This window comes from Engraulis encrasicolus, chromosome 3, assembly GCF_034702125.1.
Source record: "Engraulis encrasicolus isolate BLACKSEA-1 chromosome 3, IST_EnEncr_1.0, whole genome shotgun sequence".
NCBI classification, from domain to species: domain Eukaryota; kingdom Metazoa; phylum Chordata; class Actinopteri; order Clupeiformes; family Engraulidae; genus Engraulis; species Engraulis encrasicolus.
Window position 1 is genome coordinate 56,379,952 of NC_085859.1, and position 25,402 is coordinate 56,405,353.

General features: G+C 42.6%; 3 protein-coding genes across 5 annotated transcripts in view; 2 read left to right on the forward strand and 1 right to left on the reverse strand.

The window, feature by feature from the left end:
• Positions 1-540: 540 nt before the first annotated feature.
• ubl4a (ubiquitin like 4A) lies at positions 541-7,895 on the forward strand. The gene is made up of 4 exons (XM_063195756.1): positions 541-710; positions 1,996-2,101; positions 5,918-6,123; positions 6,797-7,895. Exons 1-4 carry the CDS (start codon positions 663-665, stop codon positions 6,902-6,904), a joined length of 468 nt encoding a protein of 155 aa, XP_063051826.1. The 5' UTR covers positions 541-662; the 3' UTR covers positions 6,905-7,895.
• Positions 7,896-7,913: 18 nt separating this feature from the next.
• Positions 7,914-15,976, reverse strand: rab7b (RAB7b, member RAS oncogene family). The gene is made up of 6 exons (XM_063195755.1): positions 15,796-15,976; positions 15,123-15,194; positions 14,768-14,894; positions 12,423-12,641; positions 10,916-11,044; positions 7,914-9,416 (listed from the first exon to the last, which is right to left on the reverse strand). Exons 2-6 carry the CDS (start codon positions 15,173-15,175, stop codon positions 9,327-9,329), a joined length of 618 nt encoding a protein of 205 aa, XP_063051825.1. The 5' UTR covers positions 15,176-15,194; positions 15,796-15,976; the 3' UTR covers positions 7,914-9,326.
• Positions 15,977-16,762: 786 nt separating this feature from the next.
• Positions 16,763-25,402, forward strand: part of si:dkey-32e23.4 (dynamin-1-like protein) — a 57,539-nt gene continuing 48,899 nt past the window's right edge. The window contains exons 1-7 of one of the 3 annotated variants that reach the window (XM_063195753.1): positions 16,763-16,914; positions 18,029-18,185; positions 19,839-19,980; positions 22,208-22,246; positions 22,597-22,643; positions 22,760-22,831; positions 23,059-23,145. In XM_063195753.1, coding sequence (XP_063051823.1) covers positions 18,084-18,185; positions 19,839-19,980; positions 22,208-22,246; positions 22,597-22,643; positions 22,760-22,831; positions 23,059-23,145 — 489 coding nt within the window. In that variant the 5' untranslated portion in view covers positions 16,763-16,914; positions 18,029-18,083. The remainder of the gene's footprint in view (positions 16,915-18,028; positions 18,186-19,838; positions 19,981-22,207; positions 22,247-22,596; positions 22,644-22,759; positions 22,832-23,058; positions 23,146-25,402) is intronic. The other 2 variants (XM_063195752.1, XM_063195754.1) reach the window with 2 other exon arrangements.

Genomic DNA, 25,402 nt, shown 5'->3' on the forward strand with positions numbered 1-25,402 from the left:
TCATCCTCTTTACCCATTGTTCATTTTAAAGGGACACTGTGCAGGAAATGGTCAAAAAAGGTACTGCAACTATGCTGATCATTGAAACTAGGCTCCCTATTGCCAAATTTGTTCTTTAGGCTACATGAAAGTTTACTAAGTAATAAACACATATTTTCTAGTATGGTCCAAGTACAGTCCTTTTTGCAGCTAAAAATGACTATTTTGGGAAATTCAAAATGGCGGACCATGGAGAAGATCCCACTTTTCATGAATGAATAGTGCAATTTTTCCAGTCATAATGAATACTTAAAATTTGATGGTGGTGATAAGTAGGCCTATTCATGAAAAAGGTAACATTAGTGAATGGGCAGCATGAATTCTGGAAATAAACAACTAAAAATCTCACACAGTGTCCCTTTAAAAATAAATCTTCCATTTGATATGAAATGCATGGGTTTATGATTAAAAATAAATCAACTACGGTACCTTAGTTCTAATTGACATAATCAGCTCTGCGGCTGCGCAATGAGGGCCTCGTTCGTGAGACTGCGAGGGAGCCGCGAGATTTCCAAACCTCGCGACTCTGGTGATGAAGTGGGACAGGCTGTAGGCTAATGGCCCGGTGAAACACCCTTTTTTGCGGATGAATTCAAACGTTTACTGTTTTGCCCGGTGACAAAATGATTATCACAGTGAAGCCCCTTCAAGGAAAGGAGTGCAGCGTCCAGGTATGTTTATGGGATCAGAGCAATAGCTCTGCGAGGAGTCATAACTTCCCTACCAATTGAGTCTAGCCAGACGCTAGCAACCAGCTAAACCTGGCTGGGTGTGTGGCATAAACCGAGGAGCTGCTTGCTCAACATTGATCAGAAATGTTTGTACAGTAACCAACTGGCAACTGGCCTTATTTATACGTACGAGTTGTTGTGCTACGGTAGTCACTGATGAGTTTACTGAGTGTCTTTGCCAACGCCCATGTCGGGACTGAAATGCTAACTAGCAACAAGGCTTCTCCCGTCCTCCGTGTGAGATCACATTTTGCAGCATAGCTAGACGATGTAAAAAGGCTTGCAGTCTTTGAAGTACAAAACAAGGCAGAGTATGGGGGAGGTAGTTAGTTATAGCGTATACATTACGCCACGCTCGTGTCAAAGTTATTCTTCCGACCGCAGGAATACTACTATCAGCCTACCCCCTGTCTGCAGTTTTATGAAGGTAGAAATGCGATATGCCTTGTGCACAAATAAACACCTGCAGTGTCAGATGAAAGGGAGTGTTAAGGAATACAGTTAATTTACGATACTTTCCTTTAAGTTAAAGCACATGTATGTAATGTGGTGCAATATCTAATGTCTTAGACTGGTGAAAATGTGGAGTGGTGAAAATTGTCAGTCTATTACAATAGCCTTGTTCCACCCAGGCCAACATCACGCTGCCCTTGACTTTACTTGTTTGCCTTGTGATAAGTGATGTCAGCTAAAAGGGCTTGAACGTGTGTGCATAACTGTAGAGCTCTAGGCATCAAGGTGACATTGAAACATACCTGTCACGACGCACATAGCTGTTACTAGGTTCACTGGCTTACAGCCCCACACATCAATCTGATAAACATGATCAATGGGAAACGGAGGTTCTGGCATTTACTTTATAATTCATTTTTGTAATTAGTAGTTTTGTAAGTAATTAAACATAAATGGTCTGGCCTGTCAGGCTAGGTTCTATCTAGCAACTTAATGCAGTACCTTGAATCGTTTGAATGTTCTCAATCACAACTACTGTTGAGGTGAGGGATGAGTTTTAGCAGCCTTCATTTCATTCTAGCCCAGTAGATTAAATGCCTTTCAAATAAATCCTATTTGACTGCCTAAGACCTCTACAGAAACTTTAACTTTCCAGCTCTGTAACCAACAGTTTGAGCACCAGAGGATTGCTTATTATTTAATTTAAGTGTACACTCATGAAGCGTTCATGGAAACTCATTTGATATCAAACCCCTCTTGATTTTAAATGCAGGTCACAGAAGATGACAAGGTTTCCATGGTAAAGGAGTTGGTCTCAGAGCGCCTCAACATTCCTCCAAACCAGCAGAGATTGCTCTACAAGGGGAAAGCTCTCACAGGTATCTCTTGTCCTGTCCACACGACATCAATAAAAGCTCTATATACTTAAGTTAATCGTTCAGGAAAGTCTGAAGAAGAGACTAAGTGTTTTCATTTTTTTCATTTTGAGGTGCAGGTTACGCTATGCCTTTTTGTTAAAGGGGTGAAAGAAACAGTAGACTCGACTTGCCATTACCAGCGAATTCAGTGAGTTAAAACGCAAGTTGTAAAAAGGCTGTAGGCTGAAAAATTGTTTCTGTTAATTCACTGGTATGGGCAAGAAGAGTGTACAGTTTCTTTCATTTCTTGAAGTAGTCTGTTGAGATTCAATTCACAGGTTTGACTCTGTACGATAGAAATCTCTCGAAAGTGTCTATGATTTAAAAGAATGCACACATTCATAAAAAACTATGATTTACTTCATGAAGTAAAGGCTGTTACATATAATAGGCCTGACTCTGTGCTCTTAAATGATTTTGTTCATGGGTGATAGAACTTTGGCCACAACTGTTTCTATAGGTTGTGAAGTGTGGTTGCGGTAAGGTGTAGTTTTCTAAAACGTTTGACCGGTAGTGTATGTAATGCAATGCATATAATGCAATGTATATAATATTACATTTGTATTTTTGTTGTTGTCTGCCAGATGAACACTCGCCAAGTACTTTATTGATTAATTGGGAGCAAGATTGCACATGGGTGAAAGAACACACTGTTGCAACCAGAAGTGTGTCTTGTCTGGTGTTAGCTTGGTATTACACACAGCAAATGCACACTATTGTTCCTGCCCCCCACCCCCATACTAACACAGACCCTAAGTGTTTATACAGCCATTATAGTACAGTGCTACAGGGAGCAGTGGGCTTTGTAGATATTACACACAGGGCAAATTCATAATACTTATTCCTGCTTCTTTTCCTAGACGAGTAAGAGACTAGGTAAGTACGGAATTTGACCCGGTATCGGTGAATAAGCTCTGGCCACAAGTGTTTTCTATAGTTCTACAGGGAGGAGCGAAAGTAGGTTTGGTATTTATTTTCCATAGGGCAAATGTATCGGCCTGGCCACGACCAATCAAAACGTAACACACACTAATATGTTCTTGTACCACCTTTAGCTTTGATTACAGCACACATTTGGTGTTGGCAGTGCTTCAATGACCGTATTTACTGAGATCTTGTATTGGTGATGGTAGAGTGTGAATGCTGTGCAAAGGCATCACATCCTAAAAAAAATCAATGTGGTTGAAGTCTGGACTCTGTGGTGGCCAATCCATGTGTAAAAATGATGTCTTGTGCTCCCTGAACCACTCGTGTGCAATGACTTGCTTCTCATTTCTTAAACCAAGGGTTCCCAAGGCCCCCCACATACCGGTATATTGCAGCCAACATGCCACACTATTTTTCTTTGCATCCCTTTTCACAATCATAGTCTAATAAGTGGTCTGTTAGTCAGTGCCCCACTGGAATATATAAAATAATAATGTGACAACAATAGAAGTGTTCAGAGATGCAATAGCTTATTATAATGCAGTTATACTTAATGGGAATATTGTTAAGGTTATTTTGGTTTATTTTGGTGTACCGGTACTTTTTACTGCACAACATTAACTGTCAGTAGCCTACTCGGAACCAAAACAGGTGTGGCTAACATTGACAGTAAATAGAATGGACGCCAAATCAACGCTATTTGCCATTCAACGCTTTGAAGCCAGATTTGGGAACATTCCAACTTACATTCCACCTTAGCAACGCCAAACGCAGGTGCTGATTGGACAACAACAAGACTTCTAACGGTCAATCAAACCATGTTCTGATGCTCATTGGTCAATTTAACTTTTAATATCTCTCTAAAATAAAACATCACCACAAAAAATCACCACCCTGGTAAGTTGGAGAGCAAGGGGACCTACTAGTTGAGCGAAAAATGATCCCCCTGGAGTGGCATTTAAGGGAGATACAGGGTTTTATGTCTCTCATAGGAATGAATGGGATTTGGCCATTTTTTGGTCTTTTTGGGTCCAACCTTGGCTCCAACTTGGCTTCAACAATGAAATAGAATTTTGGCCTCCATTCTATTTACTCTCAATGGTGGCTAATTAAGGAAGGCATGGAACACTGAAGCGTAACTCAATTTTTTGAATTTTAGAACTCTGCTGTAGAATACTCAATGGCAACCACTGCTTACTGTGAGGAACAGGTGTTGCCAATTAAGGGTTCTGACAGTTACTCTTCAGTGTTCATTAGCTAAGTTAGATTATGTTATTTTTACTACAACTGCTATACATGGGTTCTCAATTTTTGCTTTCCTCTGGCTGCACAACCCTGGCTGCGGGTCAAAGACGTCTTTGTCATTCAGTGTTACGGACAGCTTCCGCCGACTGTAACTGCAAAAAAACACGATTTTTAAATAGTTTCAAGTGAATGGATGACAGTCGAGGCTTTCATGAATTCCCTGTAACAATAAATAAATAAAAAGTCATGTTTTTTACAGTTACAGTCAGCAGAAGGCATCCGTTACACTGAATGACAATGCCATTTTGCACGTCTTTGACCCCTGCACACAACTCAACCTCTGATTGTTGGAGACCGCTGTCGGTCAAAAAATTAGCTCACATGGTTGGCTGCCAGTGTCTTGCCCCTCCTCACAACACCGTTTTATAAACAAACAAAAAAACCATGTATACTTTGGCCCAAAAGGCACTTTTAGCATTTTCTACAAGAATGCAGTCTAGTTTAAATAAAACGTGTGCCATAGTTTTCCTGCCAACCTGCCGCGGCCCCCCAGGGGTCCCCGGCCCCCAATTTGAAAACCACTGTCTTAAACAACCATACTCAAAGGCACATCCTGTGGTCATGTAAAAGATGTTGATTCTTTTTGAGAAGGGTCAAATCACGACCATCAGCAATCACTGAAATGTTTAGTGTCAGGTCAAGGATTATGAGCACAGCTGACTTCCTGAATGTCGTGAATAAGCATTCCATCAATATGTATTGATGGCTGTGGCATATTTCCAGATGACACTACCAAGACTTGTCGGGCTCAGATTTTGAAAGCTTCCTTTTTACGCATTGTTTGGCCCCCTCAGAGTATAGACCTCAACTTCCGTTAGAACCGTTGTAATATGTTAGAGAAGGCTTTACACAGCTTTCAGACCATCATGAATACAAAATCCTGATGAAAACCTAATGCAACACTGCAAGGAAATAAATCTAGACATTGCAAAAGGTTATTGAAACAATACAACACCAAATGTGCTGTATAATCAAAGCTAAAGGCGGTCCAATAACACGTGTGACCTTTTTTTTGGAAGCAATTTTTTTTGACCATGCAGTGTACTATTTTTGCTTTTTTGCCAGACTAACACAGATGCTATGTCTCAGATGGTGCACTTAAGGAGCTATGTTCTAGTGCGTAATTAATATGGCATACACACTGAAACATGAACACTGAAGTGCACCATTTGAGATTCAGCAAGAATGTTTTCTACTGTCATTCACTGCAGTATAGTGTTACTGGGAGGAGTGAACGTGGGCTTGGCTTTTATTATGCAGTGGGCAAATTTATAACTGCACAAACACAACCGAAGGCAACAAGAGTAGCTGGAAGGTATTGACTTTGTATAGAGGACCTGACGACAAAAAAGACAATCAATTTGGGTGACAAGGCGATTTGAGCGACAACTTCAGTAAATATTGTGGTAATGAGCTGCTGTTCGGCGACAGAATGTCGGAGTTCTTGCATTCTGCAATTAACAGTTCTACTCTCACGCTCGTGTTGTTCTTGCTCTTTGTCTCTTGATGTGTTTGCAGTAATACCAGTTTTGTTTCTTTCCCTAGATGAGCACAGACTAAGCGACTACTCCATTGGGCATGAGGCCAAACTGAACTTGGTGATCCGTCCGGCCGGAGAGAGGGGTCTTTCCAGTGAACTCAGCCCCACCACTCTGGCCAATGGCAGTGGAGTTTGGCAGTCCATCTCCTTGGTGCTGGCCAAACACTTCAGCCCCGCAGATGCTGCCAAGGTCCAGGAGCAACTCATGAGGGTATGCTACTAGTGCCTCCTGCTGTTCAGAGGGGTCAATCCCCTTTTCTTTTTGAATGTAAGAGAAAAGTTAACAGCATCAAACAACACATTACATTCTTAATCTCAATCACAACACCTACTTCAGTTACGTCAGTGGCTCTCAGCCTTTTTTGAACAATCGCCCGTCTGACCTTATCATAAGCTTCCCAAAGCCCCCTTGACCTTATCTATCATAAGCCTAACAACGTCCCCTGTAGTATTAAGAAATAAAAGGGACTAATGCCCTCCAATTGGAAGCAAGCACTGCCCCATCTCCGCTTTATACTTCTGAACGCCTTAACTATCCTTTACTGTTGCTCTGCAGGTATTTTTTTTAAAAGTGGAAGTTAGCTGTGGCTTTTTTAAAATCTATCAGTAACCAAGTGGACTTTTACTGGTAATTATCCCTAAAATAATAATTACCCCTTTACTCTTTATTCATTCTGAATGTGGCCGTGTTTGGGGAAATATTCCCGTTGCTGAGCACTGTCCCACATGTAAACGGAATATTTTGGAACTCGTTTCAAACCGAACACTTTGCTTTGAACCCAGAATACTCTGTGCATGCACCGTAACTGTGCTCACTGTGTCAACCAGACTGTCCCTTATGCTTACTGCAGTGTTGATTTTCCTCTCCCTGTCTGTGTACACAGGACTACGAGCGCTCGATCCGACAGCTGAGTCTGGACGACATAGAGCGCATGGCCATCCGCATACTGCACCCGGAGGTGGAAGGCCTGGACCCCTCTTTCATGGACTGAGTACGGGGAGGCGGGTGGAGATACAGGCGGACAGCCAGACACATGCTGCTCTTTACAGGACTAACCACATAACCCACCCACTAGGAGCCAAGACAGCCCGCCAGAACAGGACAAACTACAATAGCCACGCAGAGCAATGATAAACCACCCACCCACCCGCCAGGAGCAAGGAGAGGCCAACAGAACAACCCTCAACCCACTCACCTACTGGGTGTCCATTTCCCAAAAGAATAAGTTGCTAACTGTGTCCTGTACTTTGCTGGTTGCAATGGAATTTTGCATTGTTTATGCACTTGGTTGCTAACTGTCTAGCATTGTGGGGAAATACACTCCAGGATGGGACCTGGGAAGATGTTGAAGATTGACTTTGGTGGAGCACAGTTTCCCTACTTTGTGGACATTTTTAAGAGGGCTTGCCGATAAGAAAAGGTGTCTTCAAAGCCTTGTGATCTTGTGTAAAAGAGCAGCTTATAACACCCATATTTATTATGTCAATGCAGGCTTCTTCTTTTTTAAAACAGCTGTTATTAATAGGGCATTGTTTTGGAACTTGTTGAAGAAGCAGTGTTCAAGCATACCTGTTTAATTTATTTGACAGTACAGTTTTTATGTTAAACCATTTGCACATATACTGTTGTGACTTAAACATGATGGGGAAGGAGGCCAGGGGAGTATTCCATGAATCTGTATAAGTGGTATACCAGGTTAAATTTACCATACAGTGGTGGTAAATCATATAACAGAAGAGCCTGGAGTCCTCGTTTTTAGATAAATGACACCTATGGACGATCTATTGGCAGGTTTACCACTTCCTGTGGGTTAACATAGCCAGGTTTATCACTTAACCATGTTCTAGTTGGAATAGTACCCAGCTTGGGCACCATATGTTGCGATTGTGTGTGTGTGTGTGACAGACTGCAAGTTTTCATTTGTAAATATACTGCATAAAATAAGAATGGGGATTAAAGACGATTTGTCATTTGGTATTCTACGTACCTTGTCCACTCAGTTCAGTTTTTTAATCATTTTATTTCAGTTTTATTGTCACTAAAACTAAATCTTCCAAGAGGTTTCCAGGCCAGAATACAAAGGGCACACATTCTACAGCAAAGTTAAATGATTTGATTCATTTTGGCATACAAAAAATGGAATGGCATTTTGCAAGTGAAAAAAAAAAGAAACAAAACGAGGTCAGAGGTCAGAGCATGTTGCTTGAGGGAATCATGACTCAGCAACTCAGCGAATCGTAATTATAGCCCAGGATCTGTCAGCCAATCATAATTCTAGCCCAAGATGACGTCAGCCAGTCAACCAACCCAGGAAGTGATCTGCACGACATGGCCATAAATCATCAGGTAAACATTAAGCAAGTCAGTTCTTCTTTAAGAGGTGCCATGACTGACTAGTTTTACAACATGAAATAGGTCACTCAGTTCATCTGTTCTGACATGAATATAGGTGCGTGTCTCCAGAATGTGTTTCTATTCCTCATGAGAAATGATAACACCTTGCCTTAACAATGTCTTGGGTTTCGATTTGTTATGCCAGTTTGTACTTAATTTTTAGTTTTGCTAGTTGTGAGATGGTGCATTGAGGCAAAATGTCACGTCTGTCATTGTCATATAGAGCATGTTCCTCATGCTAAGACTGCACCCAAACCAAACCCCCAAAGGATTGGTCTTTCACTTCCACATTGCTCTTTCCTGGCTTGGCTCAGTGGTGAAATTTCACATTAACAGTTTAAAAGAACCCATCAGATCCTATTATTTATTTATTATTGTTACTAGACGGTGATCTTTTAAACTTGAAAGCGCTGGGTTTGTGCATGTGGTCTGGGCACATAGGCAACTGAACTAACATTCAGAACAGATCAGGAAAAAATAGAAGTATTTACTGCATGGAACAAACAATCAAAAAAGTAAAGGGGAAAAGAAAGTGTGGAAAATAAGTTAGTCGCATGACGTCTAAATAACATTACAGTATAACAGTGAGAGATAGAATAATAAAATGAAAAGTTTACTACATCTATGGCTGAATTTGGCTGATTTTGCAGAAAATGATAATGATAATACATGATACTCTGAAAGTCAATGCGTAGCCACGTTCGGGTCTGGGGGTCAAGAGCTTCCAGGCATTTCCTCCGGTCATCTTGTGTCTCCCTATTTGGAGGAGAAACCCACGGAAGCAGGTTGGTGACACGAGATCAGAGACTGGTGGCTGGCTTGTTGGTTGATTCGTTGGTTTTGTTGTTCCACTTCACACCCAAGTTTGGCGTGTGTGTGTGTGTGTGTATGTTGCAAGGGAGGGTTGTCCGCTGTAACTGTCTCTTCAGGTATTAACATCCACCCTCCCCCTTCTGACTTCCCTCTCTCTCTCTCACTCTCTCTCTCTCCTCCTCCATCTTCATCGTCCATCTTCTCCCTCAGCAGCTGCAGCCGTCGCTGGTTGGGGCGGGCCTGTCGTCCCTCAGCTTGATCTGATCCGGGAAGTCATACGTCTCCACCTCCGACTCCTGTAACACGCAGACACGTGTTAAATAAAATTAAGAAAAGGATTCCCGTTAGCTGTTAAGATCATGTACGTTATTTTTAACGGCTTCAAGGCATGGCAAAGGGTATTAAAAAAGAGATCATGGCTGATAAACATCAATTGAGTTTGTAATGGCATAAGATCAAGGCTTGCTCTAACAAAGGCCCCCAGCCATTTATCGTCAAAATGTTGCCCTGATGTTAAACTGACCTTAAGCACCAAAGATAGTTTATATTATATATCTTAATCATGCATGATCCTCATATTTCAACCAGACTACAGATAATTACAGGAACCGTATACTTCAAAAAAGACTGCAGCTGCATGGAAACGAATGCATTTGATGGGAGGTGACCTTTGCTATGGACATACAGTATCATCTACTACATCAAAGTACGCCATTCCACAGCAGCCATCTTCCCTCAGAAGTCACGCTGATGTCCCTGCAGTCTAGCTGTTTGCATAGTCATTTGAAAATAGCTGAGAAAGGCAAAGCATGACCTCAATGCATAATAATAACCAAATAGCAAATAAGTAAATGTTGCATACTTGGGGTGACGGGGTGGGGGGATTCAGTTGTCCCGGGCCCAATGAGAGGGGTGGGGCCAAAATTAGGTTCTCATTACATTGATTGGATGGTGGTTCTCTTTCTATTTATTTTGTCCTGGGCCCAGTCAAACGTGCCAGTGGCCCTGATTGCTACTGGTAATATACAGTAGGTGCCTTGTCTCTTTAGCATCTACATATTTCATTAACATACAGTTAATTAAACGGACAATCGTAAACACAGAAATATTATTAATGATACTGAATTAGTACATAATTAAACACTAATACGATCATGCCTTTTTGCAGTTTACTTTTATTCCCTTCCTATGCTCCAATGTGCTTATCTACCATGAACATATGGTTTTTGAAATTGCTGATAAGCTAAATTGGTACAGGTCTTTAAGCATTCAGAGTAATGCACATAAAGGCAGTCTAGTCCACAACCCAAAACGGTGGGCCACCCCTGCGACTTTTAACAGACTCCTCAATTGTCTTGCTTAATCAAGCATCGTTGTACAGCTACAACGACAAGTCTACCATTCCTATGTTCCCTTAACATCAGGCAAGCGCTTCTGAAGCCTTTTGGAAGGAAAGCTGAAACATTCTCATCTCAATTGCCAAAAAGTTAAGTCCAGTTGCTCTCAACTGAACTCACTCACCTGGATTATCAGAATCTTCAAAAACTATTGTTCATATTTAGCTGCTTGAAAGTGCACTACCGGTATGTAATGTTTTTAGTTTATTTACTTAATTTCCAGAATTCATGCTGCCTATTCAGAAATGTCACCTTTTTCACAAATACGTACCGCCAACATTTCATTTTAAAATTAATTAAATTCTAATTTATTATGACTGGAAAAACTGCACTTTTGAAATTGCAATTTCAGACACGTAAAACTGAACTCATCTCCGCTACTATTACGTTTACTGTACCTGCTTAAGGGCGTCTCGTGCAATAGTCTGGAAGGCCTGGTCCACGTTGATTGCTTCTTTGGCACTGGTCTCAAAATATGGGATGTTGTTTTTGCTCTGACACCATGCCTGGGCTCGCTTTGTCGTCACCTGGGGTTGCAATGCAATGATGAAAAAACAAATAGGCTGTTAGTAGAGTTGTTTAGTGATGTCAAACAGATGTAAATTAAACAAAATAAGTGTCATGGAACCCAGTCAACATTTGGCGCAAGAAATTAAATATCCTGAGCGTGCCTCGACATTTCACTTCCTGAATCAAGACTTCTGCCCATTGGTGTTGGTGTGATGGAGAATGCAACATGTATCAATGCTAAATCATCATCATGCGTTCTCTAGCTAACTTTGGACCAGCTGTTGACCGTCCCACATCGTCAAGTCATAGATTTAGTAGATAGATAAATAAGTCTAATCTTCAACTAGAATAGTTTTAAAGGAACAGTCCATGTGATTTCAGGAAATGGCTCGTACGTAGTTAAGCCCTGGTAAAATATGACAGTACATAGGATTTGTTCTCTATGCGTTTTGATTCCATAGTTAAAAAGTAGTAAGCGTAGTAATAGAAGTTTATGTTACCAAATCAAACAATCAAATGTATGTATAAACCTCTTTAAAATTAATGTAAAACTCACAAAAGTGCAAAATGGAAATTTAATTCCGTCCAGTGATCACTTGTGGCTTAACGCTAATGGTACCATTTACTTCCAAGGATTATGGTAAGCTATGCTAATTATTCTAATACTAATAAATCTAAGCACTGAACACACTGAGAAGAAAATGATACACGCATCCATGTGTAATATTTGGGAATACTGCAAATATGTGAAATCTTCCTGAGGTCTTGAAGTCCTCGTCATGCCCAGTGGCGTGTGTCTGACTGCATGAAGCAGGAAAGAATAACGCACTGTAAGCAGTAAATGTTGTCAGTAAAGGGAACTTGTATGGACTCGGTCAACTCAGCGAACAAAGGTATTGAGAGTACATAAACCCCATGTCTGTCCCTAAGCCAGACTACACCGCGTACCCCTCCTGCTTGAAACAAAAGACCAGGCTTAATCCACTCCTTGGAGACTAGCCTGTACCCTTCATTTACTCCTCGCTTCATAAAACCAGAGCAGCGTGAGGTGGAGGAGAGGGGTGTGTGTGAGTGAGTGTGTAAGTAAGTAAGTACATTTTATTCATAAAGCACATTTTTAAAAAAAAGTGTGAGTGTGTGGTGCAGAACTGCAAACCTACAGACTGAAGGGGAGGTGTGTGTGTGTGTGTGTGTGTGTGTGTGTTGCAGAACTACAAATCTTTTGACTGAAGGGTCGTGTTAGTGGTGGGAGAGGTAGACTGTGTGTGTGTGTGTGTGTGTGTGTGTGTGTGTGTGTGTGTGTGTGTGTGTGTGTGTGTGTGTGTGTGTGTGTGTGTGTGTGTGTGTGTGTGTGTGTGTGTATCCATGTCCATGTCCATGGATCCTGCTACGCACCTGTCTGTTCTCGAGGTCGATCTTGTTGCCCAGCACGACGAAGGGGAAGTTCTCGGGGTCGCGCGGGCTGGCCTGGATCAGGAACTCGTCCCGCCAGCTGTCCAGCGTCTTGAAGGTGTTGGGCGCCGTCACGTCGTACACCAGCACGCAGCAGTCGGCCCCACGGTAGAACGCTACGCCCAGGGACTGGAAACGCTCCTGGCCCGCCGTGTCCCAAATCTGAGAGGGGAGAAGGGAGGCATTCAAACAGGTTCAAGGTGAAGACATAGTTCAAGTAAACTTGGGGGGTATAGAGCTGACTTCGTATAGGGTGTCAAAAGAGCCATTTGGGCGACAACGGGCAATTTGAGTGACATAGTGACAGATTGTAGTTGAACTTCAGCGAATATTATGGTAATGAGCTATAATACGGTTTGGCAACAGCCACCACGGCCAACTGGAACTTTAGAATGCTTGTATTCTGCTTGTCATCTCGTGTCGTTCTTGCTTTGAAAACAGTCCTGTGACGCTTTGTAGCTTTCGTCTCTTTTGGCGTGTTTGTGCGGTAATGATGAATTGCACGTCGATGACCTCCTATTAATCCCTTTTTATTGCAGTGTGACATTTCCTGCCACCACAGCCCAAGGAAAGGACAGCCATAGCCTAATGATCAGGGACTTGGTCTTTGAATCAGAGGGCTGCAGGTTTGAATCTGTTGAAGTTTGAAATGCTCACCCTAATGTTTTGTTGTGTAACCTGCGAATATGTAAGGAGTCATCGCTCACTGCCCCCCCTACCTCGACCCCCCCCTCTGCTGATTGGTGTGTTGTCTAGCAACAAGAGTAATCTCCACCCAGAAAACCTGACCACACACATGTAGGAATCGGGGGTGGTTCCCTCCTACTTTGTCTCCCCTTATTGCATCTCTGAGCCAAGGCAGAAAAGACGAGATAAAAAAACAAGCTGAACAAAGGCATACCAGAAAGAAAGGCCACCTAGCGCACATCTTATCTAAGAAAACATATGCTGACTGCCACTTCTACAGACGTCACGCCACCTTTGACTGCATTGAACTTTGACAAATGCTATATTGTGAAGTGAAAGTGAAAGTCCAACTGGGAAACTCCAACTCCCATTGTCATTGTGACCAAATTGCATTTATGCCTCACCCGTGCAAGGGGGCAGTCCCCAATGGCAGCCCAAGGGAGCAGTGCAGTGGGACGGTACCATGCTCAGGGTACCTCAGTCATGGAGGAGGATGGGGGAGAGCACTGGTTAATTACTCCCCCCACCAACCTAGCGGGTTGGGAGTCGAACAGCCAACCTTTGGGCTACAAGTCTGACGCCCTAACCACTTACCCATGACTGCCCTTGTATATTGGTCAATGTTTTTTTCAGCAGAAGACATCAGGTGGTACATACCACAGTCAATGCCCATGAATGAATAAGTAATTGGTAATTAAAATGTACCATTAATAAAAAATGCTTCTTAAGTGATCCAGTCAAAAACAAAACAAAAAATGTAGTCCATACAATAAGGCATTAGCCGTCGTTGCACCACCCTGACGTCTGCTTCTATGAAGACGTCATTCACCCATATATGCCATGCATGAGGCCCCATACAAGGCTTGGGCCTGCCATGAATACCCAGTCGCCACGGCAGTACAACAAGGGCATGCCTAACAGTTACGTAGGCAAGTATGGGTGTTCCTAAAGACTGAGGGGCATACTAAGAACATGGTGAAGTTATAAACCAGGATTAGTTAACCTACAGGAAGTAGTACACCTGCTAATAGATATACCTGCAGGCATAATTTACTTAAGAAAATTAGGACTCTGGGCTCTTCTATTAGATGATTTACCTCTACCCCAAGGTAAACTTCACCTGGTTTACTGAACCAGCGTCTTAGTATACCCCTCTGGTCTAACAACGGTTTAAGACATGGCTACAAATACTGTGTTTTTTTCCCGTACTTCAGACTCTGGCCCATTTCTGGCACTCTCCTAATACAAGCTATGGTATTTCCCCGTAATTTCTGACCCCCAAAGCCATTCGTTTCGCCGGCACCACAAAAGATCTCCAGGAATTTGCTACACGCATGTTGACAGGTATGGCTAACGGCTGCGAGAAGACTGAAGTATTATTATTCTACTGACCCATTACAGGTGAAATCCCTGTGGCGGGATTTGTGAGAAACAATGAAACATTTTTATTTCTACGGGAATAAGAACTGGGTTAGTAATTAGGTGCCGTTCCTGTCCTCTATTACATAACCCAAAGTCTGCATGACCAAATGAGACATTTTTGAAATTCTTTATCACCAGTAGGCCCATCATTATTGTTGTTATTGTGAAACAGCACACACCTGCATGGTCACAAGCCTGTCATCCACCATCACTTCTTTGGTGAGGAAATCCGCTCCGATGGTGGCCTTGTACTGGTTGCTGAATTTCTTATTCACATATTGGTTCATCAGTGAGGTCTTCCCAACTCTACATAACGGAGAAATACAGTTGGATGCATTTTAAACAATGTTCACTGATTTCACAATATTACTAGGTGCCACAATGAACCAAGTCAGTCCCATTTGAAAGCAGGCAATATTGCTCAGGACATATCTTACAGTCAGTCCCATTTGAAAGCAGGCAATACTGCTCAGGACAACCTACAGATCAAAAGAATTAGTTGGCACCATTTCAACAGTGTCACCCTTCACTTACCCGGAGTCACCGAGGATGATCACCTTCAACAGAACCTTTTTTCGGGAGGCCATGGTGTTGTTTCTGCTGGAGCTAGGAGAGAAAATACATAGGAGTAAGCCTCCACAGCTACATATTCAGACTTTTAAGATACACATGATCAAACAGCACAACAGACTGATGACGTTATCTGGGGGCACACTTGAATCAATAGATTTTGCGGTTCATGTAACACTTCTGGCAAACAAGATTTCACATTTTCCACTTAACATCTTCAGAAACACAAGACTGAACAACAACACCCAGCTGTACCAGGTTTCAGCAAAGACTTTCTGAACAAGACGGACTTTGGTTGGTTGTACCTGATTCTTGATAGCTAAGCTAAATGCTTGATGTGTCACTGTACTTCAACGATGCTACACTTGGGCTGAGACGCTAACCTGACGCAAGAATTCCAGACTAGCCATAGAAGAGGAGGAAGCTAAAATTGAAGGAAAGCGACCCATGTTGGATTTAATTGATAGAGCTGATACAATCATCGAAAGCTTAAGGCTTACACGTACATTATTATAATTGCCATCTAGGCTGTTGACACCACCTTACTGTCACTAATTTATGACAAGCCAAATATGCTATCGGCTAACATCGATTGCATCGGCTACACCAGGAAAACATATTCGCCCAACAAACTCACCGTACGCCTCCACGCTGTTAAATCCGAAGATTCAACAATCGCGACGTTTCCTTCTCTTTAACGGAGAGCTGACAGTTATTAAAAATGTGTATCTAAACTGCAGCGTCAGACGTCCTTTTTCGCACCGTCGGGCCGAACATCAACTGTTTTCGTGAGCGTGTTCCTTGCTGAATATGGCTGCATAGTCACAAGGGGTTGACGCACCACTGACATAAACGCTATCTGGATAGGCTGCCGCACCGCGGAAATGACAGCTCATCCTGTGCATTACAATATTTATCATTGACGAAAATGACACTTTAGATCACCTTTTCCATCGTATTGTCTAAAAAAGAATATAATTCGCAGTTATGTTTTATGTGAGATATGCTTGCCAAAATCCAAAATTTAAAGATAAAATCCCCCTGTATCAAAGAACATTCATTTACTCTGCTTTCCTATGTGTTATAAATAATGTTTATTTGTTTTGTCCATTATCTTAGACATGGGTGAAGACTTGTCCCTTTAACTTCAGCTATTTCCTTCAGAGGGAACTTCATCAAGGAACCACGCCCAGTTTGACTCTGTTTTGCTAGACCTGTTAGCTATCCAATCAAAAAAGCTGGAAAGTGGAGCAACTGCGAGGCAAAGAAAACCCTTGATATGAAGCAAAGCGAAGAAAGGGAATGTTTGAATTATTTGCCATTGTTTTAAAATATAGCTATTATTCAAGACATGCACAAAATTGTGTATACAAAGTACACAACATTCGATTAACATGTTATTCATCAGTCGTATAATATGTATGTAGTGCAAAATTAATTGTAGTAAACATTGAATTATTGTAAACATTGAAAACAGACTAACACTTCCGATGACTGAAAATAGACTGGTCCAATCGAATGCGGGAAATGTGCGGCCTGACAAACGCCTTAACCAATCAGTGTGCAGCATCTTAAAGCGGGCTACACCTAATTTGCCGTGACAGCTTGAGTGCGGATGTGAAAGGAGTGTGGTCGGGATGACAGATTCTGCAAGAAATCTTCTAATATAACATCGTATTATACATTCTGTGGTGAATAATAATGCAGTGAAAAATTCCAGCTCAAGGTCCTGTCCAATCGTCTGCTTGCCCTTCTGGTAAGGAAACCCTGCTTCCTCGCTTTCTCTGCCTCACCACCAGCCAGTGTATTCCCTCTGCACAGGGTCCTCCTTAGCTGCCCTTGCTAGCCGATTGCTAGGATACATTTGAGCGTCAAGCATCCTTGCAGCCGCAGTACCTGGGTGCCTTTTCGATTTCCTGTTTTATTTTTTGTCAGGGCATTGTGCCAACCCCTATGCGGACCATCGTTGCCCCGTTTTTAGACAGCTGGACATCCTGTCCAGGTGTTATAATAGACACATCTTCAATGATAACTCACCATCTTTGCTAGCTTGGAATGGCGCGTTGAATGTCCTACACTCCCATCCATGCACTCCAGTTATTGGTCTCATATCTGGTGTCATATTTTATTAGCATCATGATGCCCTGATGGCAGATTATTCTGTGTGCTTTGTACTTTCGATTCTAACCCACGGGCTGTCAAAATGCTGTTTGTATATGCACCCATCTTATTGTCATCAATATTGTTATAGTCAAAGAGGGCAGATCTCTATGTAGTCTTTTTTCTTATAGTGTCAAATGAGGTGAAGTAGGTGGAGCCTACTCTATAATGCCTATTCTATAATGCTATAGAGGCTAGATTGTCGGAAAAGAGGGGGAGCTGTCAGTATGGATATAAAAATGAAAAGCAAATTCTCTTCCTCCTTCAAGAAGAAGATACATAGATTACACAGGCCCTGGACGTCCGACTGTGCCACTGCTCTCTCCCAGGCTCCACTTACGTAATGCAATCAGCACTATGGCCCTGAGGGTTATGGATCCCCAGCTTACTGACGCCTATTCATTATCTCATACTACTAGTGCTACCTGTTTGTTATCTGTTGATCACAGGGATGAGGCACATAAGCCTCTTTTAGAACAGAAGCCCATGTATAAGCAGTCTTGTGTGCTTGATTTCACTTGATTGAATTAAAACTACACAAATACGTAGTGTCTCTGTATAGTGATTGTGTTAATCCTGTTGTGCTGAACCTACAATGTCTTTCTTTCTCCACTCCCTGCCTGTCCCTGATTCCCCCTGCCTGTCTGTCTGCCTGTCTGTCTGTCTGTCCCTTTATTTATTCCAACACACATTTCTTTCCTTTGGAAAAGCAGTGGTTCCTTTCTGGAAGTACCGTCATACTAGCCTCCCACGCCAGTTGCTGTGATGGAGACCCTTATCCCCGTGATCAACCGGCTGCAGGAAGTCTTCCTGACCGTGGGAGCAGAGAGCATTCAGCTGCCCCAGATTGTGGTGGTCGGCTCCCAGGTAAGGCCGCCGTTGTCAGTGTAGCTGCTGCAGACAGTGTAGGTGTTCTGTTGAAATGGGCAGCTTCTTCGTCAACTCTTAGGGCCTCTGCACACCGGTTCTGACAAAGTGCGGAGCACCGCTCTGCCAAAGTTCGATTCCACTGTTGTCAATACATTCCCGGATTGTCCGGGGATGTCATCTGCCGATTTAGGGAGAGCTCTGTTTTGTCGGAGCCGCCCGTTGTTTATCCATGCTCTGCTGAGATGAAATTGTCCATTCATTGCTGTATGCGCGGGTAACAGAAACTGTCTGATCCAGCAGTGCCGGTGCTGTCGAAATCCCATGAATCTCATCCTAATCCTCATCTTAACCCTAACCCTAATGACCACTGATCCAGGAGCAGTGTGCTGCACAGCCTTATGGGTAGGCAATATTGACAAGACACCGGTCCTCCTGTCTAGTACAGATCCAGTATCAAAGCCGTAGTAACGGATATGGGAGGCAGACACACTACTCACCATGTGAGCTCAAACTTAGACGTCCTCTATTCTATATGTGTAGTAGAGACCACTCTATTTCATGCCCATTTAAAACATCCCTCTTCAAATTGCACCCTGCAATTTTTCCACTTTAAATGACCACTTTCATATTCAAATTCATACGCTATCTTAACCCACGTCTGATTTTACCACAGGGACAAGGGTAGGGACATTGGCATGTTGGCATGATGCCTTTGATTTATAAGTGGGGCCTGGCCTGAGCTAAAATCAGAGTCATAAGAAAAAAAGTTTTCTTCTGACATAGGTGACTTAAGTAAGTCTGCCTGCCTTGAGTGCTCATTATGATCCGATGGCTCAGAACTGAATGGATCTGATTTGTGGCAGGGGTTTTCTCTTTCCGAACCCGGTATTGACACCTCTGGCATGGGCCTGGGGATTTATAAGTGGAGCCTGGCCTGGCCTGCGCTAAATTCATAACTGGGCACACAGCTGACTCATGTCATCATGACACTCACACACGCATGGCCTACCAGCCTCAAGGCAACACTGAAATAACTCCAACTGAGGGATAGTGCATGAGTATCGAAACCGTAATAACAGGCTCGTATACGCGTAATATAGGCATAACTACATGTACGTATGTATATTGTTGGCCACAGATTGATGGTTGCAAATACAAATACACATATTTTTCTAACTTCTTCTACATGTACAGTTATGTCACCATTATAGCTGGGAGGGAGCAGGCTTCACTTGTGTTTATGAAATTGTCAGGGTGCTTGCCCAAATGGTAGACTCAAATTTGCAAAAAGACACAGCACAAACATTTTTTTATTTTTGCATAGACGCATTTCGGCATGTGCCTTGAGTGCACAGAAGAAAGCACACACTGAAACACATCCATGCAATAACAAAAAGCACTTTATGGAAGGTGTGTTTTTTTTATAAAAACACATTAGGCCTACATGCATACAGTATAACATTGGAGTAATGCTTTTCTCTCTGTGTCCATGTTCTCTACAGAGGGGTGGCTAGAACTCAATGCATGCTCTGCAGTATAACAGCATGGGTGTAGTCTCTCATTCTCTCTCTCTCTCTCTCTCTCTCTCTCTCTCTCTCTCTCTCTCTCTCTCTCCCTCTCCCTCTCCCTCTCTCCATTTGTGCACTACAGAGCAGTGGCAAGAGCTCGGTTCTGGAAAGCCTGGTGGGTCGTGACTTTCTTCCTCGGGGGTCGGGCATCGTGACGCGCCGCCCTCTGGTGCTACAGCTGGTGCACGTGCCCCCCCTGGACGAGCGGAGGAAACAGGAGAACGGTAAGGGTTTTTTTGCGGACCATAAGGCACAATAGGTTATAAGGTGCACTGACAAATTTTGAGAAAATGTAATGGTTTTAACTGTGTCTTATATGCACCAAATATATGTGTATAAGGAAGTATAGGGCAGTCATGGGTAAGCGGTTAGGGTGTCAAACTTGTAGCCCAAAGGTTGCCGGTTCGACTCCCGATCCACCGCACTGCTCCCTTTCGGGCGCCATTGGGGGCTGCTCCCTTTCACGGGAGAGGAATGAATACGATTTCGTTGTGTGCAGTGTTATTTTGTAGTGTTCTGCACTTGTGTACTGTGGAGTGCTGTGTCACAATGACAATGGGAGTTGGAGTTTCCCAGTTGGGCTTCCACATATGGTACATACACACTTTTTACACACTTTTTACTCTTTTTACACACTTTTTACACACTTATAAACACCTCACTTGACAGAATAGTTCGAGATATGATGGTACATAAAAGGCTGAGAGATGTAATAAAGGAATGTGTTTGAAAATGACGAAGGCCAGGTCATATGGACAGCTGCGCTACTGCACCCATTAGTCAGGCAGCGTTGGCCGTATACTGTTGTACCGAGAACCAGAAATTCACTCTGCTTCTGTTTTCACCAACTCAATTCTTTCGTTCTCGCTGAGACAGAGAGAGACACAGAGAGAGACAGAGACAGATAGAGAGACAGACCGAGAGCAAGAGAGATCAACAGCCATGGGGAGCAGTGTAAGGGCTGGACGGCCGTCACGTACCACATATGACATGTACTATGTGCAAAGCAAGAGCCCAATTTGTTTCCAGAGCACACAGTGCACACAACTGAATTGCCTCCATGCCTCACCTGGAGTGCACTCCAATATGCAACCTTGCATCCTCCACTTGTGCTTGTGGCCTCACGTTTTACTGATGCCCCGCCTCCGTGGAGAAAACAATTAAGTTTCCCCGCTGTCAGCCTGGCCAAAACCATTTTTGGGGGACTATTCTTCATTCACCATCCAGTTTGCAAGTGAGAAAATTACTTTGCAACTGTGCTTTTGCGAGATATTGAAATATAAGGGTGTCGTCAGTGATGTCATCACGACGTATTACTTCCTGGTACGAGGCCACAAGCACAAGTGGAGGGCGCAAGTTTGCATATTGGAACGCCCCCCTGGTGTAGTGGGGCAGCTGATCAGGCGCCCCCAGGGGAGCAGTAGGGGAAATGACACAGCAGGGGGCAGTAAAACAACATCTCTGCTGACACTGTGAAAATCATGCAGGAGTCCATTGCAAACTATTACCTCCTGTCCCCTCCTTTTTGCATGTGGCCTTGTGGCCTTACAATGCATTAATTAAGTGCATGAAGTTGTTAAAACTAGTTGTTTCACATTCGTGACTACTTTTAAGGCTTTCAGGTAACACAATGCATATACTTAAACAGCTGAACCTGTCTAGCCATGCTTATGTATGATAGTTAAGAAAAGTGAAAAGATTACCAAATGTTATAAAGGCATTATAACTGTTATGGACATGCTAATACAGTCTTATAAATACAAACTGAGAAAGTGTTACTGATGCTTGCTGTTACTCTATTCTTACTTTCTCTGATATAATGTCTTTTTCCTGGCACTCTTTAACTCTTTGTCTTGCCAGCCTATCTAGATATATATTTCTAACATAAAAAGTAATGTGTTGGGATACTGTATGTGATTTGTATACAGTTCAAACTATACACTGTATCTGCTGCTGGACTGTGAGTGAAATACTTAATCAGCTCGCTTACAAGGGATTTTAAATGAATTCAATTAACTTGACCGAACAGAAATAAATGAATCTTTGTTAACATGTTAACACTTCACAATTAAGCATTTAACTGATTTGGAATTGAACTTTACTTAATTGGGCAACGATGCAGACCCAGCGTGTGCATCCTCTGTCCAATTGAAATGCTTTCCGATCACCAGACTTAAATTTGGATTTAAATGAAAGCGCTTCATCATGTAAAGTCGACAGAGAATAATTTTATAAGAGAATAATTCTGTGCTATTTAATTTTGAATTATTAATTCACAATTAAAAACATCATGCAAAGGTGTCAAATGTACTACTCCTACTGTGCTGTGCATAGTATCCATTTAAAGAAATGGATTTGCCGTATTATCTCTATGTAATGCAATAGTTGCTGTTTCTATGTCTTGTAAAACTCTCTCCTGTTTCCTTCTCTTTCTTGCTGCTGCTTTCGTAGGAAATGGGATAAAGCAAAGCTCCCAAAACACCTTTCCAGGTCTCTGTGCACCTACGCTAGATTTGTACCTCACCCCGTGTTCCACAGTCTTGTCAGTCCTGTCTGTTTTCTGTTTGTTGCAGTTTTCTTTTCGGTTTTGAAGTGTCCCATGTGCTTGGGTGCTTGTTTATTTGTTTGTGTGTCTGTGTCTTTGGCTGGGTGTTGCATCCTAGATCCACCTCCATTGCCAACCCTTCCATTCCATGCCGATTGCTTTGTCCTGGTGTGAACACAGTTGCTCATTGCTTTCGTCTGTTTGTTTTATTCGTTTGTATTGTTTGTTCCTGTCTTCCTTCCTCTCCATCCCCTTTGCTGAACACTCACTGTTTCCACATTGTCTGCCTCCACAGGCATCAAGGCGGATGAGTGGGGAACCTTCCTTCACTGTAAAAGCCAGGTACGCTCCTATCGATATTGCAATAACCTTTGTGAAATTTGTCAAAGGTACACATTCCTGTGGTGATCCAAACGTTGAAATACAATTCAATTAACCAGTTGTATTGCCTTGCTTAGATATTCACCGATTTCTCAGAAATCTGCAAGGAGATTGAGACGGAAACTGATCGTGGCTCTGGCGAAAACAAGGTTTGTCCCTTTCTAATATCTATCTTCAAGCCCAAGCACTTGAAGTAAAGATTCTTAACACTCCAGCACAGTGAAAGCACTTGGAATGCGAATATATTGTGTGGAACTCTCTAGTGGATTGTGTTCCATCTTTTTTATTGGCTTTTCTCACATTCTTTTTTTCTGTTTTGCCCATTTGTTTTTCCTTTCTTTTCTGTTTTGCTCCATCTGGTGTGTGTGCTCCTCAGGGTATAAGTGCTGAGCCCATCTACCTGAAGATATTCTCCCCTAATGTCCTCAACCTCACGCTGGTGGACCTGCCAGGAATCACCAAGGTAAGCATGCAGACACACACACACGCGCACACACACACACACACACACACACACACACACACACACACACACACACACACACACACACACACACACACACATGCACAGACACACACACACACACACACACACACACACACACATGCATGCACTTGTGTGCCTGCACACAGATGCACACACAAATGCAATAGCACACACATAGGCACAGACGCACAAATGTACGCAAAGGCACACACACACACACACACACACACACACACACACACACACACACACACACACACACACACACACACACACACACACACACACACACACACACACCACAAAACAAAACAAAACAAAACAACAAACAAAAGTCCAATTCATCATTCCCACATAAATATGTTTTGACCTATACCCATAGCCTGAGGTTCTGAATGGGACTTTGCCAGGAGATGTCAGAAAGTAAACCGTAAAGTAAACAAATGAGGTCGTAATTACATTATAAATCTCGGACATTGCTGTTTGCCTGTGCTGGCAGTGAGTGATTACACAGAGCAGCAGTACTGTGTGGTGAGGGTTATGAAAGTTAGGTTCCCTTACTCCACTGCACTGCAATGCACAATCAAACCAACAATGACCTCTTAATTCACTGAAATCAATCAAATACATGAATACTAATTGGTTATTCATGCAGGCTCCTTTCACCTCTCATACTGACTGAACTGAACAGCACTGCAGTGGTCAGACCAGGACTGGGAAAGTGATCAGAAAAAACAATTGTGAAGCAGCAACTGTAGTTAATGATGGTAACCAATCAAGTACATGACTACTGATCACAGTTGATTTTACTGATAGTGTCTGTTTGTTTATCTGTTTGTTTGTTTGCAAACATTTCCATCATATCATGTGCATTTCACTTAGGGTTCATGTTCTGGTCCTTAAAGTCACTCAGCCACATGTGATGGCATGTGATTATGCTCTATTTGATGAAAATTTGATTTGAAATTCTATTGTCCTACATTGGTCAATAGGGAAAAAAGGATACAAGGTAGTCATGGCAGCCGTTCTGCCATGTTGCCGAGCCCTAGTCACAAAGTCTTATTGGCTCAGCGTTAAAGGTGCACTGTGTAATACTTTTAAGCAATTTCTTTCTAGAATTCCAGAATAATGGTGCCTATTACCTTTCTCACAAATACTTACCACCACCATAAAATTGTAAGTATTCTTTATGACTCAGAAAATTACACTTTTCATACATGAAAGATGTGGATCTTATTCATGTCCACCATTTTGAAATTTCTAGCTGCAAAACTGTACGTTGGTCATACAAGTAAATATTAGTTTGTTATGTAGTAAATATTAATGAAAAGATCAAATTTGGCAATAGGCAGCACAGTTTTAATGAGCAGCATAATTGCAGTACCTACTCTGGCCACCATCCTGCACAGTGCACCTTTAATAGACAGAAGAGAAATGTTGTTGGGGTTGTTGTTTTTTCACTTGAATTCCTCCTCACACCAGACAGAGTGTGCATTGTTGGACCCAGAAGCCCAGCGTGAGTAAAGTCAGTCTCCCCTGGAGCTGTTCTGTTCCATCTAAAGCTGTGTTGTTTTCCTCTTTAGTCCTGTGCATACAGCGCTTTTCAAACCCTACTTCCTTTTTTCAGCCATGGAGTTTACAGTACAGCCAACCGTTTCTTTTTTTACATTTGTTTCCAGCAAAGCAGGCAGACTTGAAAGATGAGCCCCTTTTCTTTCTGGAAAAATTGTGTGACGTGACAAAATAAGGAGGGAGGCCATTTCTCCTCCACACGAGGCACGTTAGCAGTTTAATCTATCAGGCTGAGAAATGAAAGTATTCGATTCAGTAGAGTGGTGTACTGTGTGAGTAGGAGGGGTGGTGGGTGGACATTTAGATTGGAATTGGAAAATGCCACCACCTCAGACCCCTGGACCAGCCCCTGCCACCATCATCCCCCAGCACTAGAGTCCCTTTGTGAGGTTGTCGTCACCCCTGTCTTCCCTCGAGACGCAGAATAAACAGCATCTCCTATATTTCTACCCTCGTAACTGTCGTAATTGTAAACAAATGCCCGAAGCTCTCCTCTTCCCTGATTCTTAGAAGGATCCAGTTTTAATTCTGTTACTGTGTATGTGCCTGTGTTGTTGTTTTGGAGTTAAGTGCATTCACAATAGAGTGGTGTGTTATCATTTCAAAGTGCTGTGTGATCTACTAAAAGTAACACAAGATGGCACCCCATCCTTATTAAAAG